This window comes from Haliaeetus albicilla, chromosome 10, assembly GCF_947461875.1.
Source record: "Haliaeetus albicilla chromosome 10, bHalAlb1.1, whole genome shotgun sequence".
In the NCBI taxonomy this organism is placed as follows: domain Eukaryota; kingdom Metazoa; phylum Chordata; class Aves; order Accipitriformes; family Accipitridae; genus Haliaeetus; species Haliaeetus albicilla.
In genome coordinates, this window is record NC_091492.1 from 35,213,314 (window position 1) to 35,239,327 (window position 26,014).

A 26,014-nucleotide genomic window follows, 5' to 3' on the forward strand; every position below is an offset into this window, starting at 1 on the left:
ACATAGGAAAATTCATTCCCATGGGTCTCGCCTACTGGAACAACAGGGAAAGGGATACATTTCTGGAAATACTGCTGCTCATCAGAGAGACAATTACTATTGATTTTATATGCTGGGTCTTTAGGTCCTACAGAGATGGGGACCAGTATAAAACCTAAAAAAGACAGATGGAGAAGTGCTTCTGGTTCAACTTCCAGCCTATACCTGGGCTTTAACCAAGGCAGATCAGATGACAGTACTTTTCTGTTTTCTTCTTCTTTTAAAGATTGTTGCAGTCTTCCAGATCCCCCTCTTATCTTTGAGTTGCTTACCTATGGCTCTAACTAGCACCTATTTCACCCATTTTTCCATGGCTTGCAAAGCCATTGTGGGCAGGGTACAGCAGCATTGCTGATAGTTTGTAACCCTGTGGCTCATGTCAGAGTGAAGCATTGAAATCATGCTGCCAGCTCTGAAACAGTGATGGGCAGAGAGGGGAGAGAGGGAACAACAGTGGCAATGCCCAGTGAGCTGCTATTTTTAAAGCTGTCTTTTCTTTAAATTTTTAGACTAAAAAGATCTACAGCCCATATGCTGGGATCAGTCATACCCAGTTCAATGCTGCAGATGACAATGAGGTCACAAATAATTAGTGTCTGTCATTCATTTCAAATTTATTGCTCTCACTGCAGAGATTTCTGTGTAAGACAGAAATTGCTGGGAGAATGGAGAGCAGAATGAACCAGTCTTAGTTTCTTAACCAGATGAATTACTCCACAGGATGCATAATTTTCTAGGAAGAAAAGAGACCTTCTATTTTTCACCATAAACCCTGTCACAGTGGGAAAATTACTGAAGAGATTTATGTGAAAAACTATGGCAAAAGCAAGATCAAACTACATCTGTGATTATTTTACTGTCTTTTTTTTTTCCATTTGCAGCACAATTACAGGCAGCTGTAAATCAGATTCAGCTAAGGTTCTCAGACATAATTAACCTTTTGACAATTCAAAATAAAAATAAGCAACTGAAAATAATTATACACCCACATTCACAATAGCACAGGTCTGTTCTTAGCCCTCTGCCATTTCTGACAAGGCCACCTCCCCTTCAGCAGCTCTGGCTCTGCTCCCACATCTCACCCCTCTTTCATCAAAAGTCTGCCCAGGCAGTACCAGGGATGCTGGGCACAATCACAAGGCCAGCTCCATCACCAATGCCACCAGATTCGGTAAGCACTGACAGAACTGCTGCAAAATCTCTGAAATGCCCTTGCTGACCTGTCTCAGTCTTAAGTTGAGAAGGGCTTCAAAGCCAACCTTCTGAGCTTTATCTACACTTAGACCATCTGCACTCTTGGATAACTACACAAAAGTATTCCAGTTCCTAGCACCTTAAAAGGAGGGTATAAAACATTTCCTTCTAAGAAAACTGGCATAGTCACCCAGCAGTTTTAGCTGCCACTCCTGAAACACTTCTCCCTTTTTTGAACAGGAAACATAAAACTCATCAGCAAAATAGTTGTTTCCTTCCTTTTTCAATTCTGATTTCTCAGTTGAAAACATCCCTGCATACCTTGTAAGGCAATAAAAATCTTTAGATTCTGGTTTAACCAAGAGAAAAAAAAAAAAAGAATTCAGGGACAATAGCAACTCTACATAGATTGACAAAGCTCACTTTTAGCATTTCCAGTTATATCTTTTGAAAGAAAAGAAAAATGTTCATAGACTCTAAAATAGGTTCAGTAACACAGCTAAAACAAGACTCAGCTTGCAACATTTTTTAAAGCTAGTTCTATACAAAAACACCCTTTTGGAAGCAGGTAGTAAATTGGTTGCATCTAATGAATCAGCCCTGATAGTTTCATATTGAATAACTTTATTGTGCTAATTTTGTAATCTTGTTCTGTTGCAACTAGGAACTTCAGATGAAGGTTACAGCTTCACTTTCTGGCATATCTGTAGGCATAGAAGAAAAAATTGGTCTTCCTCCTTCAGAGGTTAACAGTACATGTTAGAGAGAAGCAGATGTACAAGAAAAGCAGCTGGTTGGAGGAGGAGGAAGAAAGAGCCATATGAGCGAGCTGTTCAACACTAAGCAAAAGGTCTCAGCTCACCAGTTGTCTTGCTGTTTATAGCTCCACTTTAGTGATCCCTAAAAATAAGAGGAACAAATTTTCCAGAATAACACGTTTACATCAGAGAAAGGCTCAATCGCATAAACAGTGCCTTGCCTCTCATACACACCTAGCACAGCCCAGGGACACTCTGATGAGCTGCTCAGTTCAGTACATTGCCCAGACTGGGTGCTAGAGGAGACGTCCTGGGGAAGCTAAACAAGTCCCTGTGGGGCACAGTTGCTATGGCTGAGAGAAAAGGTGCCATGAGCTTTGTCTCAATTTCAAATCGAGTTGATGAGTCCCACCAGGCAGATGGTTTGACAAAGGGACATACAGAGGCTACAAAATGGCAGCAGTAACTACTTTTACAAAATGCTTTGAAATCTCTGGATAAAAAGCACCCAAGTTATTTACTACATTCCAAAAGAAGCAGAACCAGAAAAAGATTTCTTCTTCAGAAATAAAGAAAAGCCTTCTACCTTGGATACTTTAGCATTGAGGTGTTCCAGGATAATGTTTTTGCCTTAGCTTGTATTGGTTCACATGTCCTTTCGCTGGGCTACTGAATAGAAAGCATCCCCCACCGTACAGAAAGTTACGGTACTTGGAGCTGTTTTGCAACTGTCACTGAAATATCTCAGTGCCTCCCAAACACCAGTGAGGTTAGATGCCCAACGGCCTTTGAGGTTGGAAGGAGTCATCCTACCCACCTTTGGGCAGAAATGATCTGCTGAAAGGTTTAGGAACTCCCCAGGACTGCGCAAGATGTGGTGGAGCCAGAAATCAAAACCAGTGACTGCTTGAATTCTTGTCCTGTTGTGATTAGCTTGCAAGTTAAAAAGCAGCCTCCCTCAGTTTCTAACACAGGCCTACTCTGACAAAAGCTGAAGCATCTTCTGTCCAGTGATTCCCTGCGATGTCAGCAGGAGCTAACAGTTTGGGATAGTATCATATGGCATCACACGTAGAGTGGTATTTCTCTCTTCTCCATCCTATGATACTACCCTGACTGCCTAAATGCTGAGCGAGTTTCACGGCCTGTGCTTTCTTTTTCCTCCCTCTCCCATCCTGTATGCTTCATGTTTGCCAAAGCATCCCATACAAAATTTTGCCAAAACCGGGCATCTGTCTCTTTCCTTGCCTCCCATAAAAACTGCACAAACGATGGTTAATGGAGAAATGACCATAGCTAAAAAGTGGCTCTCTGCAATTATTGCCTTGGAAAATATAAACAAAATGGTTTGTCCCATAGGCATAAATTTGCTGAATGCATTAGCAGCTCAGTGCACCAAAATTAAACCTGGCAAGGTAAAAGCATTTTCCTGTTGCAAGCGCAAGGATCAACAATACCCAGAAAAAAAAATCTTATTTGAAACTCTTTGACGCTATTTCAGTCAACTTTGCAAACAGTAGTATGCAGCATAAGTAGTCAGTAGTGTCTAGCTCATAATTCAATCTAAATGTTAAACAGAGGCTGGCCCTTAATTTCTGAATATCCCAACTTTCCATATCCCAAATCAGTTTTTCCCACCACAGCCCTGCAGTAAGCCTATATAGTATATAAGATTTGCTGCCCAGAGAACTGATCTGAATTTTGTCCATATGAAAGGTACTTACTTTCTGAGCTAGAAGGAATGCTGTATGTGGATGAGATTTAATTTTACATACAGAAAACATTCACAAAATCGCACTCCACAGGGACAAAGCCTTCAACTCTGCAAAGAGGAGAGCAACAAACAAAACCCCATCCAATTTAGATGACTCCAGCACTTCCATTTATCTGAAATCCAAAATACAATCCAAAAAAATAGGACTATTTTTTATAGTTGTAATCAAGTTTGCTGCATCCTTGCTTGAAAGATTTATGTCCCCTTGTATTCAGTATCAGTCCTAAGTATCTCTGAAGATATACCAGGGAGAAGACAAACAGTATCCTATGGCTGATGGTTTGAAAAGGAAAAAAAATACAATAATTTATAAAACTGAAGCACTTGATGTGCAACTTTTTTGCTCTAGAAACTAGGCGGTGCAGTGTTTTTGTACGTTGACCTCATCTCCAGACCCTTCTGTCTGTTCAAGTAGAAGCCTGCAATACCCTTTCTCAGCCTTCATCCAGAGATGACTGACAATCCTGCAAGACATCTGTGAGAAGACTGCTGAATGATGGTGAAGGGATGCAGTGATATGGTAGCTCTGCCTGTAGGAGGGCTGTTCCTTTTCTGCCCACAGAAGCTAGTCAGGCAGAGAGAATACAGAAGCAGGAGCCTTGGAAATGATGTAGATTAGGACAAATTATCTGGAAAGAGAACTAATATCCAACCATGTATGTTCTTTGCCCTATGTTTCTTCTTCTTCTTTAAAGTAGGGACATTTGCTGCTTGCAGACAGCACTCTGAGGCACAGCCTATGAATATCTGTCAAGTGCTCAAAGTACATTAGATGGAAAATGTCATAAAAATGCCACGGGCTATTATCAGCATCTGGGCTGGAAGCTGACCCTTATTCCATCCTACGCACTCTGCCCCTACCATATTGGTGTATTAATCCTTAAACTCTTCATAATAAGCCCAACTAGGACAGCATGTGGCCAGAACCGCTTTTATTCTTAGTGTTTTCAGAGCATGTAGTCTAGATTCAGGACACCATTTTAGCAGATGCTACACAAGCCCAGAAAGACAGTTCCTACCCCAAAGAGCCCACTACCAATGCTGAAGAGAAGAAACAGATACAGAAAGATGATCAGGGAAGGCGGCAACAAGACAACATGGATCAGCAGGAGAGGCAGAGGTTGCAGTGCAACACTGGCCTGTGGATTTCATCCTTGTCGTAACAGCAAGAAAACAAGTTGTTTCATAGCCCACTGGAAGGTCCTTTTTTCTACCCCATTGAACAGATTCTATCCCAATGTGCCCCTCATACACAGATGGCTTCTTGGGAATGAAAAGGAGAAGATTCCTATGGGAAAGTAACCTAGGGACAGGATTTATAGTCCTCTCCAAAATAACGTGATCAAGATGTTTCTGAAATGATTCCTTTTGTAGAAAAGCTTGTGATAAAAGCTCCCTACTCATTCTGGATATTTCGAGATGATGAAAGATGGCAGTTCTGATATATGTAAGACAGGTTTCCCACTGGGAAGGCTCAGCACAACTCCTTCTGTGTCTATAGAGGGAAGGAGTCCATGGAGATCTCTGGTAAAGCTGATCCATGCCAAATGCAAGGTTCCTAGCGCGTGACTTAAGACTTTGAGGAAGAGGAGAGGAATATCTGAGGAAACACAAAGAAAAACCTGTAATGGAAGGCCAGGTATAGGAGACAAGCGTAGTAGGAAAAACTGTGTTAGTCGTCTAGGCACAATGTGGAGAATGATCAAGGCCATCAATGTATACAATAGGCCTGCTGGGGAAAAAAAGGAACATATGTCCTTGCACAGCCATCTTCTCTCCCTGACCTACTATTCAAAGGTGTGGCACACATGCCACTGCTGGCTTCATCAGCCCTCTTACAGGCCTAATTTTTTGTTCATTGCCTTAAGCAGAAACAGTAGCATTGCGTAGGCTACTCCCTCTCTAGACACAAAATTCATTAGTGCTTTTTAATTGGAAGAAATACTGTGTTTTTATGTACAGATATCTAATATCAAAAGTAATTGCTTTTATAGAATACTCATTTGGAGCTGGTTTCCCCTCGAGATGAGAAAATGTATTCTAATTACAACAGATAATTCAAGAGGAGATAAACAGATTGATGATGGAAAGGACCAAGAAATAGGAGCTACATAGACCATTGGAGATGAAGATAAAAGCTCATTTGTGGGGTATGACACTGAACCCAAGCCTATAGGTCATAAGAGAGATGCCAGAATTTTGTCAGAGCCTTGATACAAACAAAAATCAATTTCCTAAAGAGCAGGCATCCTTAAGCAAGGAAGATCTATGTGACATATTTTTAAACTTAAATTTTGAGTAACAACAACAAAAAAAAAGCCTACCCCACATACATAATTTTAAATTATACATGCATGATTCTGATTTTTTTTTTTACTTCCATTTTAATGATCAAAAAGATCATTTTCAGAGAAAGATCAGTTTGCTTTCTTTAAATAAATAACAGATGCCAAGATTCTTCCAGAAGTTTTAAAATCCCAGATGATTTGTGGTTTGTGCTGGTGAAACATACAAAATGGATTTTTCTCTTCAGGGCTTTGGAGTAAAGCCAGAAAACTCCTCTGGTGATGGCATAAATCTGGAGTTGGGAGGGGGGGGAGCTGAAATGTTGGTGTAGCTGCCAGGCAGCCCACTGATATTAAAAGGAGACAAAATCTGAGTGTCATCAGTTTGGTATCTGGCCTCTGGCAGTAGCCAATACCTGAGGCTTCAGAGGAATCGAAACACAAATCATAAAGCACTTGGCCAATTAAACTCTGCACAGGCCCTGGAAGCAGAGTTCCATTCTGAACCCCACAGGCAGGTAACTAAAGCCCTGAAGCATAATATTAGATTACCCTCATTATCTTAACTCAGACAGGTACAAATAGGGCTTAAAACTACCCAGTGCCCTTTAAAAGCCCAGCCACTAATCTTGGATTCAATGGCCTCCTGCAGTAATGAATTCTCTGGTACTGTCATGGTCAGAGTGTCACTGGCTCACATGAAATGGATCACCTGTATCAATATATTAGATTTTCTTTAATTTTTCCAGGGAAACAGAGGTGAGAACTCCTGGGGAAAGTGATCATTAAAACGATAACAGAGCCATTCTAGAAGAAAGGGAAAGGAACTTCTCCTTCAAAGCTCCAAGGTGCAATAGCTAAAACTTTGGGGCTGTTTAATTAGATTCAGGACAAGCTACTCCAAGCCAAGTGAAAGGGCTCTAATTTCATAAATGAGGAAAAGATCTTTTGAAAAACAAGGATTTTGTTTGTATGAATCAGAGGTAGGGAAGGGAAGTGGCGGACCATTGCAGGAAGGGAGTTCTGGTCCAAGGTCTGACAGGACAGAGCCCACAGCTGAAAAGATGCTGTTGGATGCAACGACATTTTCTTGCACCTACTGAGCCAACTGCATGTTTCTAACTATTAAAAATACCCCTTTGACTTCTGATGCAATTCTGGATGAGAAATCCCTTACTGGCTTATTCTCAAACCAGCTCAACTACAGCAGTAAATCCCACAGGTTTAGGTTCCATAAGGAAGAAATTATCTTTAAATACAGGGAATCTAAAAAAAAAGCATATCTATCTAACTTAGGTCCTATGCAGGCTCGTACTATTCTAGACTCTATTGTGCTGATATTGAAGTCTAAACTAACCAAAGGCTGTATCATATCCGGCATTGTCAAGCCTGGCAAATTACTTCCTTTCAGCCCAGGTTTCAGCCAGGCACTCTTGGGACTCTGCTCTGTCTCAGAAGGATCGTGTCCAAGACTAAGGAAGACTTCTCTCCCTGCTCAGGGCTGTCTGGTGAGTTCTCAACAAGGGCCAGACAAGCCCATCTCCTGCCGCATCATTTTGCAATCATGCTCCACATTATTTGCAGACATTCATATGCCTCCCTGCTCATTTACCTAAACAGCCTGCTATTAAATTAAACTAACATAATCACACAGACAGCTTTCCTCATAACAAAGTCGCATACAACACTTGCCATTCGTATGACTGAAAAGCTCCCGGTTGTTCAACCCATTTTACACAGCAGAGGATGACAGCATTAAACCCAGACATAGTAGCTGCTGGAACTCAAAATCACATCACGCTTGAAAGTAGGATCTCGATTTTCCACCACTGTGAAGTTAGTCACCAAGTCCACCTCTGGCAGTGCAACTACAATGAAGAGACAACGTAACACCTACAGACCTGCTGGCTATGTTCACTGTTCTCCCTTCCGTGTTCCAAGAGTCACTGTCTGGTGTCTCTGTTGGCCATGAGAGAATCAAATGATCTGAAAAGGTCCCCAGTTTTGTCAGAGCAGTGCTGTTTCTCTATCTGCTGCCTCTCAATCTTATCATCAGGCATTTCTCCTTGGGAATAGATGGGAGAAGAGATCAGCCACCATTGAGGACATGAGATTTTGAATACTTCCATCAGATCATTTCAAAGGCCCACACTTGAAAATCAGTTAATTTGGATATCGGTTTTGACAGGCGCCAGAGAGAGCCTTGATTCCTCCATTTTCCTTTCAGTGTGATATTGCCTTATAGGCTCTTTAAAGGTGACATACTTTTCTTTTGCATCATTACACAGCAATATTGATGGCTGGCTTCAAAACATACTCATTTTCCTGACAGACTGCCTCTTTTACATCTGTAGGTATGTGTATTTTTCTTGAACTGCGTTTGTGTGCTTTTTTTTCAGGCACATCTTTGACATCTCTCAGGGAGTTTGGCTTGGAAATTTGGTTTGAGATAGAACTTGCATCTCTGCTTTTCCTCCTCTTTCCTTCCTTCACTTTATTTTCATATCTCATGTCAACATACACTACAGCTGTGCCTTGCTTGTCAATGCCAGGCTGCAGTGCCTTTTTCCATCAACCTCTTAATATGCATATGATTTAATTTTCTACCAGCAGGACAAGTCAGTTCAAAACCAAACACAGGACACATTTGAAACAGCAAAAATATAGCTCAGAATCCAGCATCTAAACCAACATGCTTACAAATCGACAATGCAGTTTTGAAGCTACAATGGATGAAGAAAGTTACTATGCAGAGTCCTCCTAACTGGTGAGATAAATTGGCAGCCACATTTATAGCAGATCTATTAGAGGATGTGCCACAACTAAAGGTCTGATTCTCTTCTGCTCACAGATGAGGAGGAGGAGTAGGAGTCTACGGTGCTGAGAATCATAGGTGGTTTTGAAGTGACTTGCTATTGTTTAAGGAAATGAGCCTGGATTTGGTTTTGGCTCCAGAGAGAAAAGTGTTCACTTTTGAAATTCATAAAAGAAAGCCTATTTAGAAATGAAAGGCACAATATTGCATGGATAGCTTATAACATACAATTAATCAGGGATTTATTGGGGGAAAATGAAAAGAATTAGGTACCATATTCTCTGGAGGAAGTAAATCAAAGGATGAGATAGTTTTGCAAAAGAAAGGAGAAATGAGGATAAATAGCAATTGTCAATAAATTTGAGAAAATAAAGATATAATGTTAGGGAAAAAATATTGGCACAATATTTTATTTAAAAGCGGTAATAAAAACATTGCTTACTTTGATTTCTGCCCTTTCTGGTTTACTGTTGATATAAAGATAAATTGACTCAGACTTCCAGGAGCGGGAAAGCTACAATCCACTGTTACAGGCACTTTAAAAACCAGCACTGCTATAATACCCGATTCATTATTAACAAGATTGGCTTCATTGCATGTTGGTATTTTTACGAATTGACTGTGATCTACGGATAATTTAGGCCCTGCAAACTCACTGCAAGACAAAGTGGGCTTTCTTTGACAAAGGCAGGGAGCATTTGCTAACATCATGCTACTTCAATCCACCTACAGAGCATGTTTAAAGCTATCACACACATACAGAATTTAAATCATACATGAAGACAATGGCTGAGTTTTTGAAACTGTGGATCAGACTTCTCCAATCTGCCTTCCTAATGCCACTGACTGCAGTAGTGCTTATCTGTTTTCCGCCAAGGCAATGTAAAAAGACATTCAAGTTTTCAGAGACTCAATTTTTCTTCAAGCTTTCCTTTACTTTATGCAGAAATTCCATAAAAGAATGAATGTTCCTGTCCCCCTGATGTGTCTCAGGTTTGTACTTATGACTGCATTATGAGATGTTAAATTACACAGTAAAGAGAGAAACGAAGACAGTGACAGAAGGTGCCTTTATACAGGAGAAGAAGATCCTTCAGTGAAGAGACAGGTAGGAATCAGAATTTGAATTTCGGAAAACTGAGGTCTGAACTTACAGCTTGGACTCATGACTCCTCAAGGACACAAAGCAGACATGCTGTCCGCTTGTGCTTGAACTTCAGGTCAGACTTACATTTCCCATAAGCAGAAAGAGCTTTCCAGCACCAAATGGTCCCAGAGAAAGCCAATGCTGAGCCATGAAGGGTATCTGATGAGATGAGCAGCAGGGCATGCTTCACGCTGCCTAACAAAGAGCAGCACAGGATCATTTCTCTGCTCCTTGCATAATTTAATTATTCATTCACTACTGAAAGGCAATGAGACAAGCTGGTGGGACCCAAGTCTGGCATTTTAGGAAGCTGAAAATAAAGGAGGCTCTCCTGCAGTACTGGTGTAGTGTCAGGGAAATTTCATGTTGCTATAGTTATTAACTGAAGTAAGCAGGAAAGCAGAGAAAAAATGCTTGCGTTAACATATTGCCAATTAAGAGAGCAAGCAGAGGAATTCAATGTGAAGATCTGAGTCTGATTCCTTTAAAAGCCAAGAACTTGATTTTCATGTTTGTGTTTAAATGAGTAAAAATCCCATTTCTCATCAATACGATTTTTAGCCGGATTTGCTAGGAAAAAACAGTTTGTGGGATCATGCTGTCTGCATTTGTCCATCAGTCTGCTTCTCTCCCTCATACCCTCCTCTCACCTCTGCTCGTTAGATTTTGAGGACTGTGTCTAATTTCAGCCAAAGCTTGGCAGACAGTCAGAGGTCTCAAAAAATTACATTTCTGCAAGTGTCACAAAAGTCGACATCTGGGAAGAAAGTGGCATTAAAATGTTCCTACTGAGAGAAGAGATTCAGTGAAACATCAAATACAAGAGACCTTTTGGAGCTATTAGGGACCACCCAAGAATTCATTTTTAGGATACCAACCCACAAGAAAGTCAGCTTTCTTGCTTTTGCTGCTCAAGGAACTAAACACTTATTTTTAGGATTAATTGCAGTAATTACTGGATGTCTAGGTCTGTTGGATGTCTGGCTGTTCTTTATATCATTGATTAACAATATCACGAGGTAAGATGCTGCATAGACTAGTCTGGACTCAGACCTCCTCAGTTAAATAGAGGACAGAGATAAGGGGAGAGGATGAAAAAAGCAGACAGAGGAACTGGCACCACAGCTAAAGAGCAAAGGAAAGGCACACCTGGAAATAAAGCCCAGGTCTCCTAAGCCTGGGTCTTGTATTTCAGCAGCTCTAAATATTTTCTCAGAAGCTAGCGCTAAAGCTGCTCCTTTAGCCCGCAGTTCCTGTTTCTGTGAGCTTACACACACTTCTTGTCAGGTGTTAGCGGCAATGATGAGAACCAAACCAGGTTAAGTGATAAAACGGCATGCTGTTTGGTCACAGATTAGGGGATTCCTAATGAAATAATGAGGTATGTCCGTGACCCCATTTAAAACTACTTTCCCTGTAAAGATACCATGTTAAAGAAAATTCATATGGAAATGCCTGACTTGCTAAATTAGCACTTCTTCCCTTAGGAAGGGAGAGACACAAGACTTAGAGGTGAGGCACCATGACAGCAGGACACACCATTCCATGAAACCCTGGCATTTATTAAGAAATAAATCCTTCTGACTGTTTATAGTAGGGGTGCTTTTCTCTCCCTACCTTTGAAAGGAATATAAAGCAATGTATGATCCCAAATCCACACAGCCTCATCAGCAGAGTATCAAACAAAACCTTTTTTTTTTTTTTTTTTTAAAACAGGGAATTTATCAGTCCAGTACCTGTCAAAATACTTTTGGAAATAATCAACCTCTACTTTCACAACCATATCCTGAGAAGCCATAGGCATGCACTATCACGCATCAAACAGATTAGAGGCATCTTCTTCCAGTTCAGGGACAAAAGCAAAAGATCACACGCTGCCTTCTTTTTCCAAAATAAAATTCTATCCAGAAATATCCAGTTTTGTTTTCTGATGGTACAGTGTGCAGAGAATATATCAGCCTACCGTCACACGTAGCATCGCCTAGTCATGTCTAATTGGTGTTGATCCTGCATTAGCTGTCTTGTCCTTTGGGCCTGATTCTGATCTTGCTACTACAGTGCCATAAGTAGGCTATGTAAGAGACAGCTTTCACCACTTGAAATTCTGGTCCAGAATAGTTATCAACAATCTACGTGAAAACGAATTGTCAAACTGTGTTACAGGCTTTACCAAAAATAACCTGTTGTACATTGTGGTGCAATGGGGAACTCCACCTCTCCTCAGGGCTAGAGCAGTCTTAGCATGACTCATGCAGGGACCCTGATTCCAGTTCACTAATCCCATGCTCACTTCATCGACTATAAGCAACTTTAATAAGAAGAATTTTACAAAGTATTTCAGTGGTCTCATTCTTCCACAACCTCCACTGTGTCTCTAAGACAGCAGTATTTGTGCTCCAGCTTCTTGTCAGTATGATTAAAGGCTGAGAGATGCCTAAACAAGCAGTCCTGTACCATATGCAGAAATGCACCCTGCAATGATCAACACCTTCTCTGAGGGCTGCGTCACTCAGCCTGTGTCCATTGGCATGCCAGGCTGCACCATCCCAGCTTCAAAGTTAGGCCATATCTTTGTACTCTCATGAATATTTCTCCTCCATTTCTGCATATCTTCTGTTCATTCTTCCCACCATGCAAGGAAAACTTAAAAATCTCACTTTGTGAACTTTTAGTGTGTGACAGAAAGAGGGAGACAAAGAATCCAGTTATTAGGCAGATCAGGTTCAGAATGAATCACAGAAGAAATTCTTAATTCCCTGACCTCATCTAAGAGGGCTCTCTGTAGCCTGGCTTAGAGTTTTGTAGGCCTGAAATGGGAACACGGCTGTCAATATGGGAACCATACCAAGCTGACTCTTTCAGAAAACAGAACATTTTACATATAACCCCACTGGATACTAGTATTATAAAAGCCACTTCTGCTCCAGAATTAATTTTCTGTTGAATGAAAATGCCATTGAGCCAGATGGATCTATTACAGGAGGAGGATCAGGCTGGCACATGTCTAAAATCGAAGATTATTGGTTTTGTGTATTCAAAGCTGGAGTAGCTGAGAGCAAAGTGTTCAGTGCAGGTGCTGACATATTCAGGTCTACACCTAAAGGAATATCCCAGGAAGGATATATCAAGTGAGTTTGCCAAATATTAAATTGAAGAAAAATGGGAAATTTATAATTAATACTTGCAGATCTTTTCACTGTCCCTACAATACTAGCAGTGAATAAACAAAGTACATTCTTCAAGTGTTGAGAGAGCTGCAACTTCTAGCAGATGCAAAAGATCATTAAAAAGTGGGAGAAAATTCTGGTCACCAGGAAGAAATACAAAAGCAGGCTCCAGTGGAGCATTTGGCTGCCCACGTCCCTGCGATGGTGCTGCAAGTCAGAAGCCTAAATCTGCAGACCTGTATTCTGGGAATTCTCCATGTGACAGAGAAATTATATAACAGAACTACCAAAAAAAAGTGGTTTCCAAACCCAGGGTTAACACAGGCTAACACCTAAACCACTCAACCACCCATTTTTCCAAGCCAAACCCACTCATTGCTTGTGTAAGTTGTAAGCATCAACTATTTCAGCAGTTAGGCAGCTTAGTATTAGGTTGTTTAATAACTTGAACATGATCAGCTCACTCTTACCTCATAGTCCACTCCCATCTGTTACATGGAGCCACCTGCAATCTATCATCATGTTTTAGGATTAACAGCTCTGTGCAGCAAAATCTGGTTTTCCTATTAGAGGTGTGAATGGTACCCAGCCCCTGCTTGGCACCTTCGGTATGGTGCTTCTAACAAAAACAGCACAGGAATACGTAAGCCTCACTGGCCAGCTGACACCAGCACAATGGGCATCTGCTTCTTTCATCAGCAGGTTTGTGCTTGTGGTAGTCACCAATGGGACTGAGTTTTGTAGATGCAAAATTTTGCGGCTATCAGTAGCCTCATTTTACACATGGCTGGGTGACTAGAAATCTGCCTTACAAGGAATCTATAAAGTGACTGCAAATTTTAATCCTGAGGAAAGCTAACCTCTGGGTTATACAATGCTATTTCAATTGGGGATGTTTTTAGTCTTATCACTGTCTTCAGTTCAGCATGCACAGGAAAGAATACCACCAATCTTTTCTACAACACAAAGCTTGCTTGAAAATGAGTTAATATAACAAAAAATACATTTTTATTTACAAAAGCTTCACATCCTAGAGGCATATGAGAGCTGTAGAAAAAAATAAACTCAATTTCTAAAAGGGCAGTAAGGCCCCACTGCCAAATAAAATACAAAACCAGCATAAAGAATCCAAATGAAAAACAACCAATTAACCCTATCACCCCACCAAAAATGCCAGAGACAAAATGAGGAGCAAACTTCTCCAGTATTGCAGGAGAGGGCTTTCCAGCTGTCATGGTGGATACCTTCCAAAAAAAATAAGCTCCTGTGCAACAAAGCCCCTTTTGCTTTGCAAATGGTACGGCAGTACCTCGGCTAGGATGCTAGTCTGGGCTGTGGGAAACAGGAATTGGAGACTGTGTGTGACCTCGCACCATTTCCATTTCTTGATGCATTCCAGAGTGCTCTAACATACTGAGGATAATTGCCAGGTGCTAGCATCTGGGGTCCAAGCTGAGTGCTTGCAGGAAGGACCTGCTCTCCCTCCAGGGAGTGATCAAACCTTTGGCTGAGGCTCAGGATGGAGCTAGTCAACAGAGGATACTGAAAAGGGGAGAATGAAAAGTCCCATCCTTGCTTTGGAGTCTGAAAACATTTGCCCACATAAGACCTACAGCTCTAAAGAATGCAGCAGAGGTCTTATTCTTCACCTAAAGGAAAGGGAAAGTTATATGATCCTCCTTTTGTTTTTATTTTTTAAACAATATACTAATGGTTAAACCATTCAGCTAGGACGTAGGTAATCCATATGCATTTAATTGCATATACACACTGAAAATACTTATTCAATCAAATCCTGAGGAAAAGCCTAGTCTTAGATCCCAGTTAGATTCTGTGAGTTAGGCACCAATTTGCCCAGCACTGTCAAACTAAGACAAAAATTATGATAGGCATAAGCAGATCTCAAAGGTCGAAAGTGAAGGGCTTCTACCATGCAGGCACTGGCTGAGGGATGGAGGAGCTATGTCCATGGGAGCACAGGCAGTGGCTGAGGCATGGGGGGTTGTGTCCAGCAGCGTACATAACAGACATAGTGTGAGAAGAAGATTCAGGTTTGCTCCATTTTAGGTAGATAGTACTGTGCAGTGTTGTGGAAACAGATAAATCAATCTCTGAAGAAAGCTTGCTCAGATACCAGGAGCAAGAGAGCCACGATAAGGCTGCTAATCTCATCTCCTGGTCTGTGTACCTCTTTTTGCAAAGTGCAGACTGGAGCCAAACAGTGCAAACACAGAAGCAATCAAAGACTCCAGTAGTGGGGGTCAGAGGTAGAAACACAAAGCTCACCAGATCTATACTAGAAAGGGGAATCACTCCAAAACCTTCAAGGAGGAAGGATATTGTTCTCAACCATACTAAAGCAGTACAGGGACACAGCATGAATTTATCCTTTATACTACATATATATCATCATAACTAGCCAATATACTCTTCATCCTGTGACAGAAGTACCTTCATTTGGCCAAATTTACTACTGGAGTTACTAGGCTGATAACCACTAGCTGTGCTGATGCTTCTGGACCAATAGCATGGATGAATTTAGACAACTGACTTCAATAGGACTAAGTGCACGGGTGAGCTGAGGAAAGTTTGGATCATTGCTGCAGGCATAAAAACCTATTTGAGCAAGTTACCTCATCCAACCAGCAATATCTATCACTATCCACACAACGCGCTGCTGACAGCAGAACAGGGGTTGGCAGGATCTGCGTTTTGCTTAGAAAGCAGCGTCGGATTTGTACCTGACTTAGATTCCAGACTAAACACAACGGCCGACTGTATCACACACATGATTTTTAACAGTCCTCCCCAGGAACAAAACCTTGTAACACACTGGTAATCCCAGAGAGACCAGCTCTGTGCTTCATGAGGCTATGAAGTCTATGATGGAGGATACCCCTCACAGGTATCTCTGCATAGTTTAACACAGCCCTATGTGAACCTCTGTGGGTAGTATTTGTGTTTCACAGTGTCTGCATATTTGAAGAACTTCACAGAAGAGAGAGACTTGGCAGGATCCATTTTCTTCCCTGATCAGTTTATCAGACATTAAAGCCTAGCTGAGAGACTTTTTATGCTGCTTGTACCAGGCGGTGATTCAAATGCAACTCTAGCAAACCTGGTTTGAGTCATGCCTTATAAAGCACGTGAGACCCTTACACTAGCAAGTACTTATTCTCATGAGTACTCCAGTAAAGGCAACTGGATTGCCTGTATAAGTGGCTCTGAAATATAAGTAAAAGGTACATAATTGAGTTCCATGGCTGCCTTTTGCCTACACCGGCTCAGATTTTCTCCTCTCCCTCCTGCCACAGCTAATTGCCTGAAGAGGGGAAAGCAGTGGTTTGTACAGCCAAGGAATTGTCCTCCTGGAGTGGAGTCCAGTGGCATACAGATAACAAAGGCCTTTACATCAGCAGCTTCTTTCCACAGACATGTCTTGGCCTTGCAGAGAGGAAGGAGGCGTCGGGAATCTGTTGGGGGATAGCATGGCTTTTGCCAGTGCTACACTATTTTACAGTGGCTATTCAGCCCAAGGGAGATACTGGCATTACAGCTGCCTCTTAGGCATTTGCTCTAACATTTATTTAGCCCAGGAGGTTAAGATTGAAGCAAATGCATTAGAGAATCCCAGAGGCCCAACATGTTCCTTTGTATTTTCATCCACTGAGTTTGGGTTATTTAGATGTGATTTTCAAATGATGCTGTGAAATAGGTAACCCTCTCCTGTAGTATTATGGCATCAGATACCTTTGCCAGACAGAACCATTTTTAAGTAGCAGTGCTTAGAGAAGCTCTTTTAAAAAACATTTCCTTGGTTTAGTTTTCTTAATCATTGCCCATTCTCCCAGGATGACATGTAAATTACAGCTCAAGTATTAAAAGTATAAATCAGACTGTGGTGGCAAGTGAAAGGGCTTCTACAGAACAACTCCATAGGAGGTGGTGCAAGGCCTAAAATATTCAGAAATCTATATTCTCACCTTTTCTAAAAAGGTTTTGCTCATTTACTTAGATAACTCTTCAGCCCCTGACAAAACTATGCATCCACACTGCTCATGATGACAAAGCAGAATCAGTCTATTGTCTCCTCAGCTAGCTACCCTGCAGCTGCCCTCAGACTCTCCTCCAAAGCCTGTAATCAAGGACATATTTTAAAAAAAAAGTATATATATATTAGGCCTTCTGCCATTTGTCAGAGATTCCCCAAACTGACCCTTTTCTACTGAATTGTTTCACTAAGGACCCCCCTCGCTGAGGATACAAAACAATTCATGGTCCTAGGCTCATCCTTGGCTTGAGAGCAGATCCCTCAGAACAAGTCATCCAAATAAAATAAAGGGAGAGGTAAGTAGCCACATCTGCTTCGAAAGACTGGGCAGAGTGTACAGAGTAACTTAGCCTGATGGCAAACAGCAAGTGGGTTTACTTTACCCTGAGGACATCCATTTCTTCCTCTTTCTAGAAGACCAACAAACTTGTCTATCTATAGACATTGAAGGGAGCCCTCTCAACACACATTTCAGCAAGTTGACATAAGCAGCATAAACAAACAAACACACACACGTATTCAAAAATGAAACTGGGGGGTAAGGAGGGGTAGGAAAGTGGTGTGAGCACTCCTCTGGATGTTCCACTGGATTTCCCACAGAAAGTGCTGCTGTGCTGTCTTTCCATGCATAGCAATGAGTCTGAGTTAGCTAAACCAGGTGAAATAAAAAGCTAGTGCAAAGAACCACAGAAGCACAAGCCCACTTCCCTCACTGTGGGAGGAGAATATTAAACAGAGAGATAAGAAAGCAGAACTCAGCTCCAAAATACCACTTCCTTGGACATCTACAGACTTGCATATATACACACAGCTCACTCCATTTAGATCTACACCAGATCACAGGTGTGACATCACTTCAGCAAGCCAACTGGTGAAGCTCAATTTGAAAAAAGGACCATTTTGCCACAAATACTAATCCCATCCTCGATTCTCTCTGTTTTAGAGGACCTCTTGTTGATGCAAATGAAGGCCCTTTCCTACTGCTTCAGAGTTCAAAAACCAAGGCCAGAGAAGTCATACAGATTATCCATGCCATACTCTTGTATGCTACCAGTGCGGATACTGTGGGCAATGAAAGAAGACGGGACAGAAATTAGAGGTAAGCCAACACTGAAAAGATGAACCCTATCGAGCTTTGACGCTATCTGCAGCAGGTGAAATTCCATACTCTTCAGCGTACTAGAGAGTTTGCAACTAAGAACTTGAAAGCCTAGCACATTAGACTGAGAAATAAATTACAGAACCAAGTTTGTCACCTTCATCCCCAGCAGTACTATCATGCATTTAAACTCAAAGTAACCCCAGCTAAATGAGAGGACCCGAGACCAAGTTGCATCACGCTGCTCCCTGATTACTCCCTTCTGTTCCCTAAGTCAAGCAAATCTTGGCTGAGGAGATAGCCTTGCTACAGGTAATTTTTATGCTCTTTTTATGTCCTACAGGACCTGCTAAATAACCAGCAAGTGTCAGTTGTGCTGTAGCTTGTCTCTAAAACTGTCTGGGAAACCTGGATATTCCAGAACACCTGAAACAATAAAAAATATAGGGCAAAAAGACAATTTTTAATCTGTTTGCATCTGCCATGCTGTCCTTGAAATGGGTTTTGCCTCCACCTAGAGGCTTCCAGATATTCACAGCCATTTCCGTGGCACCATAGCCATGGGTTTTAGACAAAGCAGACACAAGTCATATATTCATCCAGTTAGCACGTGACTGCTTTAGCTCTGTGCTCTCAGGAGAAGATGACTTTGGGTCAGTGGGAGCATCTCTATCTGGCTTTCATTCTCAAAAGCTAAAGTTCTCTTATTTCAGAGGACAGTTTTGATCAATAGGACTACAACAAGGTTGGAAGCTGCTCTGCTGTCATTGGCTTGCTTCCCTCCTGTTATCCAGAACATCACAGGCTCTTTTTCTTTTCTCCCCCCTCTGCCCCCTTCAGTTTGTTAGTTTAAACTAAGAGATGGAAATGACTGCCAAGTGAAACCCCACAAATAATAACAATAATAAAAATTATGCCAAGTATACTGAGAAAGAGAGACTGAGTATCCATTAGTAAGGTTAGAGAGAGGCATTAATAAAAGGAAGATTTGTTAAACATGACTCACTTCTTTTCCTTCCTTTCATAAATCTTATTATTTCCTTGGAGAACAGCCATGCACTCAGTGGCTGGGACCGCACTGCTAAATGATGCTCTTGGTTTAACTACTACCTGCCTTTACTTACTAAAAAAATCAAATAAACACACACCCCCTGCCCCAAACTCAAAAAACAACCCCACCTCCCACTATCAAGGGTATTAAGTTAAAGCCAGGTTTTCTAATCCTCTAAACCTGTGTGGTGGTTATAGATGTGCAACAACTACACTGCAGCTCTTCACTAGAAAGATGACAGACCCATATTTGCTTTTCCAACTCCAGCCACATCTACAAAGAAATGGAAAGAAACAGAACTGGAATACCTCCTAAAGGGCAACAAAACCAACACGAGTCAAAGATTCTCTTTCCACCTCTGTAAACATTGCCTTTAATCCTATACAGCACAAATGATTCAGGTTCTACACAAATAAGTGAGTCAATGATAAAATTACCACATGATTTTTCTGTCAAAATAAGCTTTCTTCCCAGCAACAAATGCAAAAAGCAGAAACATTACATTAAAAAAAATAGTTACCAGTGTATGAAACACAGAATACAGGGAGAGACTTTAAAATCACTGACGTGCTGCTGGAATGGAGTCATATTTTTTGTATTTGTTGGTATTTTGAAGACCTGAATGCAATTTTGGCTGTTTTACAAAAGAGATTTACCCTCTTTTTTCTACCAAACTTTTAGAACTTTTCTTCCTAAAGCATCTAAATAGAGTAATACTATTTCAAATATTACCTTATATATTTATAGGGGCTACCTAAATATTCACTCATGATGTTTTCTTCCCTTATTTTGGGGAATACAACCTTGGCCTTGCTGAGAGCACTGATTATGAGTTTCCTCAGCTACATAAATCAAGATTAACACAGCTAACACCAATGTGAAGTGGAAATCAGTCTTTTGGACTTGACCATCACTTTGCAATACAGAAGGTCAGGCCTGTAACAATGGTTACTTACCTAACCTTGAGTAACTGATCCAGAACAATTGGAAATACTTATTAGGCTCTGTGTGGTAAACTGATAAACTGCAGCCTAACTTAAAAAAAAAAAAAAACAAAACAGTTTATATTTTTCACTCCTGCCTTCACTAGGCCCAACCTTGCATTTCTTAAAACAATCCTCAAAATGAGACCGCATGAAGAAGCCACTCACTAGGACAAGGAAAGCACATGGCTGAGAGCAAGCCCCACGAGTAAGTTGATACTTTTGGAGATAATTATGTGCTCGTTTTATCAGATGCATGTTAACATCAGACCATAAACAAATTAAATAGAAATAGTTACAACATGAGAATCTGTATGTGGGTATGAGAAGGTGCAGTTTCATTAATGCAAGGGTAGCAGTCACACTTATTCTTCTCCCATGCACATGTGGTTTTTACCTCTCTTCTGTGCAAAGAAATTACTCTTCAGCTGAAAGCTGCCAGCTGTAAAAGCTTCTTTTTGATAAATCAGATGTGGACATTCGCATGATTCATTTGCAGCCTGTTCCCAACCCTTATTTTCGATATGGAAATTTGGAACCATTTTCAACCAGTCCCAAGCCTATGAAGAATAAACTGTCCTTTTAAAAATACTACTGTACCTTTTAAGTATGCAGATTGCCAGGCTGAATTTTAAATGCAATCACTTTGCTTCCAGTACACTCTAAAAATCAGGAGTCACAGTCTGCATGAATCAGTCCTCTGCACCTAGGACCTGCTATTTCCATCATTTTAAGCCTGTGTGCTGCAATTATGTGAATTGTCCACTTTTTTTCCCTAGCCTCCTCCATGAAATGCATATGCAATATAAAACCCATTTATCATACTGGAAATTGCTGTTGTATTTAATCTTCCCAAAGAGAGCAAAATCAAATTATTATGTATAAAGAATGATAATCTGTCAAATTCAAGGGAATACTCCAAACTTATCCCTCCATGTCTGCAATAGAACAGGTCAAATAGGTCTAATGTGGAAGACATGGGTAGGAAGACACGATGTGAGCATACATAATGAGAAGATGAAAACTCTCTTAATCTTTGCAGATTGAATGAAATCTAATTACATGCTGTATTGATTGTTGTGTATTACTGGAAAGAGACAGTGAAAAGGGAAAAAGGCAATTACAGTGAAATTGTAGTCTGACCCTTCAATTGCTTTTGGCATGAAAGGTTATGCTCTACTTGGGGCATCAGAAATTCTTTATCCTCTATGGTAAATCATTAGCAACAGACTCAGATGCAAACCTGATTGGGGAAAAATTCAGTCAATTAAATCTTTTTTATTTTTTCCCCTTTACAAAGAATAGAGGCAAAGGAAGAAAACACCAAGGTATTATCATTATGCCATTTCATGAATTGCTACTAAGTGTATCTGGTACTAGTACTGTGTTGACTGACAATAAATCATATTCATCAACAGAAATACCATAGTAAAAACGAAAAACATATATAGATTCATGAACTAGATCTAGAATAACATTTATTTTGAAAAACTGAGTTATACCCAAAGTCAAATATTAAGAGGTAATATAAAGTTTCACCAAGGAAATTCCACAGACACATTTAATTGCTTTCCTTTCCCTTTGCATTCTCCGTTCATTTACTTCCACCAAAATCAGCAGCAACTGAGCACAAAGAAAGCTTTCAGAAATACTATTTTTCTAAGTTGATAGAAAACCAAAGCACAAGCCAACTGAAAACTATTGTTTGGGTGTATGTCAGCACGACTGCAGGGAATCATGGCAATTCTCATTCATTCTAGTCTAAAAATTCTCGTTCTGCCAAAGATAATTGCAAGGACCAGCTTTCTACTGACTTTCATGCATGGCCCTCTGCATCCTACACACACCTCCGCAGGCATTGTATGCACAGTTTTTATTCAGACTGAAAAGTTAATGGGTTCTCTAGTGATCAGTTTTAGGTTGAGTCTTGTAACACTTGTAACATTACTGCTTGTGTTTATTTTTCCTTGCAGAAGGTATACTTTCAAATAACATTTCTTTGATTGCATGCAGACAAATAAGTGTGACAGAAACAAAATTCTGTATAGGTGCAGCTGCAGGGCTGGTCTCTCACAGAAGTGTCTTTCTATTGCACTGGATCTTCAACAGAGTCTCTCGAAAAGCCAGGTAAGGTCTTACCAGTTTAGGACTAACTAATGCAAATAGAAGAGAAAGATAAAACAAAAGAACACTGAGACTTTATTACCAAAAATATAAGATACTTAATAGGTGGCTCTAAATTTGCTGATCTCAAAACAGAAAGAACCAAGAGTAGAAAATTGAAATACTGATCTGGGCAGACCTACCATAACAATAACATTGAGGTGGACTCAAACTCCTGGTGCTTGCAGGAGTTCTGGGTATGCAAGGAATTCATATTCCTTATGAGTAAAATCCATCTGCCCATGTCTGTCTCTCCATCAAGGGTGACTTTGACCTGCCTCATGAAAAAGTAACATCCAAAAAGGCCTCAGATGGCTCGCTAACATTGTGATAAAGCAGTATACACGATAATGTCTGAGAAACCTCACTCAACATTAGGATGAAACTGCACGGCTCCAGAGCAGACAGAGTGCTTCTCTAATACCAGTCTTTCTGTGAGACATGGTAGGGCATTGTCACAGGCAGGCTCTCTTGAATCTCAATGCTGCCAGAGCAGCATTATGCCCATTAATGGCATAAGTAATGAGTCATGATATTAAAAACGGAACACCAGCGAGCTAAAGCCAAACACAGATGCTTGATCCTGATTTCACTTACAGAGATGCAACTCTGATGATTTCAGTGGAGCACCTCCTAATTTTTTACAACTTTTTGATTTTGCTGCCCAGGATGGAAAAAAAAAAAAAAAGAAGAAGAAAGCGACAAAGTATTTTTTTCACAATGATGATGAAAAAATTAATCTGTGTTAATGTACCACTGTGTAATAAAAAAACCCAACTGTGTTAGAGACAAACTGAAGGGAAATGAATAGGAAATTTGAACAGCTCAGCTTGAAAAACTTTCAGTATTTTCCTGCGTAAGAACTTTCAAGAAGAAGAAACTGTCTGCAGTCTTTATTATGACCTGAAGAAGCAACGTAACATTTAAGTTCAAGTAATTTCACTATGAAGTTCCATATCCAACAAACCAAATGAAAGAAGAAGAAGAAAAAGGTCCCAAAAATAGAGGCATACTTAACAGAGAACTTCCTGTTCACTGTGAAGCCACAGTCTTTATGTGCAACGGTGCCTGCTTACTACATTAAGGACCCCTGCTGATTCTCCAGGGGATGCTACACTGAGATGAACCCCGAGCAGGTAAATCCTACACAAAGTCTCACCTATGAACACCACCAAGAACAAATCAATTCGGGCCAAAAAAACCCATTCAGCTGAGCTACGATGGATATAGCTTGGGGACTGATCTAATTCAGTTTGGGAACTCTATGACTTTGTTGAATTTGGGAGGAGGATTTCCCTCTTAAATCTTACATTCTTCAAAACTGCTCCAGAATACAGTTAGGAAACACAGTTGTTGACACTTTGTCTCTAATTCATGAACATGTATTTTTGTGACTAACACCCACACTCCACATTCCCCTTCTCTCTTCCCCGTTTTATACAGATGAGTGCGTAAGGGAATGCCTGTTCCATAACACTTGCTGGCATAGACTGCATATTACCGTAACAGTCTAACGTACTTAGATTCATACAGTCATTCAGAAAGTAGGAATAGGAAATACACTTTATCCTAACCCTCCTATTTGTCTGCATTTTGAGATGACAGTAGCCTTTGTTAAATCAATGTTACGAGTAAGATTTTCACAAGCAGCCTAGAAGCACGTTTGGTATACTTCAACATATCTACACTGGAAGTTTTATTTGGTGCTAGACACTAATTGTTACATTTATACTATAATTTCATGTAAAAGTTTACTCCTTCAGCCTCTTCTTGTCCAAAGCACTGATGTATTTAATCACATACCCATTTCTTTGATGTTGCACATGTAAAACTTTACGAATCTGTGCAAATACAAATGCACTTGTTTTGAAGAATTAGTTTCTATATGAAATGTTAGCTGTCCTAAACAACTTTTATAGCTTAGCCTGTTCTAACTGCCATGGAAGGGCTCTTTGCTTACCTACCAAGATTTTTTCAACCCTGGTGAATTAGAACAGAATGTCATAAAAAGAAGTGGTGGATGCTTCCCCTCCTCACCATAGACGATACCAAATTTAAATGGCAAAGACATTTAAATAGACCATTAAAGGTACACAGCGTAAGAACTCAGTAGAATGTTTTTGAAGTAGTTCTGAGACCAAATATGTGACTTCCAGCTACAACCTAACAATGTATTTGCTATACAAACACCTACCCATGCAGAGTTAATACATCCAGGCAAACTGTAAAACCTGGTACAGTTCGTAGGGACTTCCACCGATCCTTAAACCCATGAACTCTGCAGCCTCCTTAACTTTGCCTCTATTGAGGAAGTCCTGACTTTAGACCGAGAGTTGGCGGGGGTGGGGGGTGGGGGGGATGAACAAATCCCTCCAGCAAAGCCCTGCAGCCAGCTCTTCCCCTTCCTTTCCAGCTCTTTAGCAGCGGGGGCAGCGCGCACGGTGCCCGGGCTTCCCTCCCCAGCGGGCGGGCGCTTCGGGTGCTCTTCCCCGATCTGCGGCACCCTCCCAGGACACGGGGCACCGCGGGACTGGCGCCGCGTCCCCTCCCAGCCCTCCGTACCATTTAGCTGGTTGTAGACCACTTCCTCCAGGTGGTCCAGGCGCTGCAGGATGGACTCCCTGTCGGCCAGGCTGCCCACCTTGGCGCCGCGGCTCCTGGCCCGGCGGTCCGCGCTCCGGACGATCTGCACCAGCTCCTGGGAGCGGTCCTGGATCCTGCAGTAGACGGAGAAGAGGATGATGCCCACGAAGACCAAGATGTTCACCGTCAACAAAGTTTTGATTTTCCGTGCCACCGCCATGGGAGCCGCCGGCGCGGTGGCGGGGGGCACATCAAGGCGCGGCGCGGCCGGCGGCCTCGCGGCCACCCGGCGACGGGGCGCTCCGCGGGGCGCGGAGAGGCGCGGAGAGGCGCGGAGCGGAGCTGTCCTTCAGCACCGCCGCGCCGCTCCCCGCCCGGCGCCCGCCTTCGCCCCGCGGGGGCCGCGCCGCGGCGGGCTGGGCGGCATGGAGCGCGGGGGCCGCGCGGGGAGCGCGGGGCGCGGAGCCGAGCCGCTGCTGCCTGCGGAGGAGCCGCCGCCGCCGCCGCCTCTCCTCCCCCGGCGGCTCCCGCTCGCCCGCCCTCGCTCTCCGCCGCCCCAAACGCAGAGCGCCGGTGCGGAGTGACGTGCTCCGGGGGATCTCATCTACATGCACACGGTGGAGCCGCCGTGCCGTGCCGTGCCGCGCCGCCCCGCCTCGCCCGCGGCTCCCCGCCCCGCATCCCGGCCCTGCCGGGGGCCGCCGCCCGCCCCCGGGCCCTGCGGTGCAGCCCCGGCTCTCGCCGCTGGATTTCAGCGCGACGGATCGGGGAACGAGCCAGGGGAGTTGCGTGCTTCTCTCCCACGGAAGACACCCGTGGCCATTTCCTCTTCATTGCCCACGTAGAGGGCCCTTATCCTGCCCAAGCATCACTACAGGCAGCTCCTGAGAACGGGCAGGACGAAG

At 42.0% G+C, this 26,014-nt stretch overlaps 1 protein-coding gene across 1 annotated transcript in view; it reads right to left on the reverse strand.

Annotated features, from left to right (window-relative positions):
* GALNT9 (polypeptide N-acetylgalactosaminyltransferase 9) overlaps positions 1-25,757 on the reverse strand; it is a 161,667-nt gene extending 135,910 nt beyond the window's left edge. Inside the window, exon 1 of the mRNA XM_069794957.1 lies at positions 25,089-25,757. Coding sequence (XP_069651058.1) covers positions 25,089-25,329 — 241 coding nt within the window. The 5' untranslated portion in view covers positions 25,330-25,757. The remainder of the gene's footprint in view (positions 1-25,088) is intronic.
* Between the last annotated feature and the right edge of the window lie 257 nt (positions 25,758-26,014).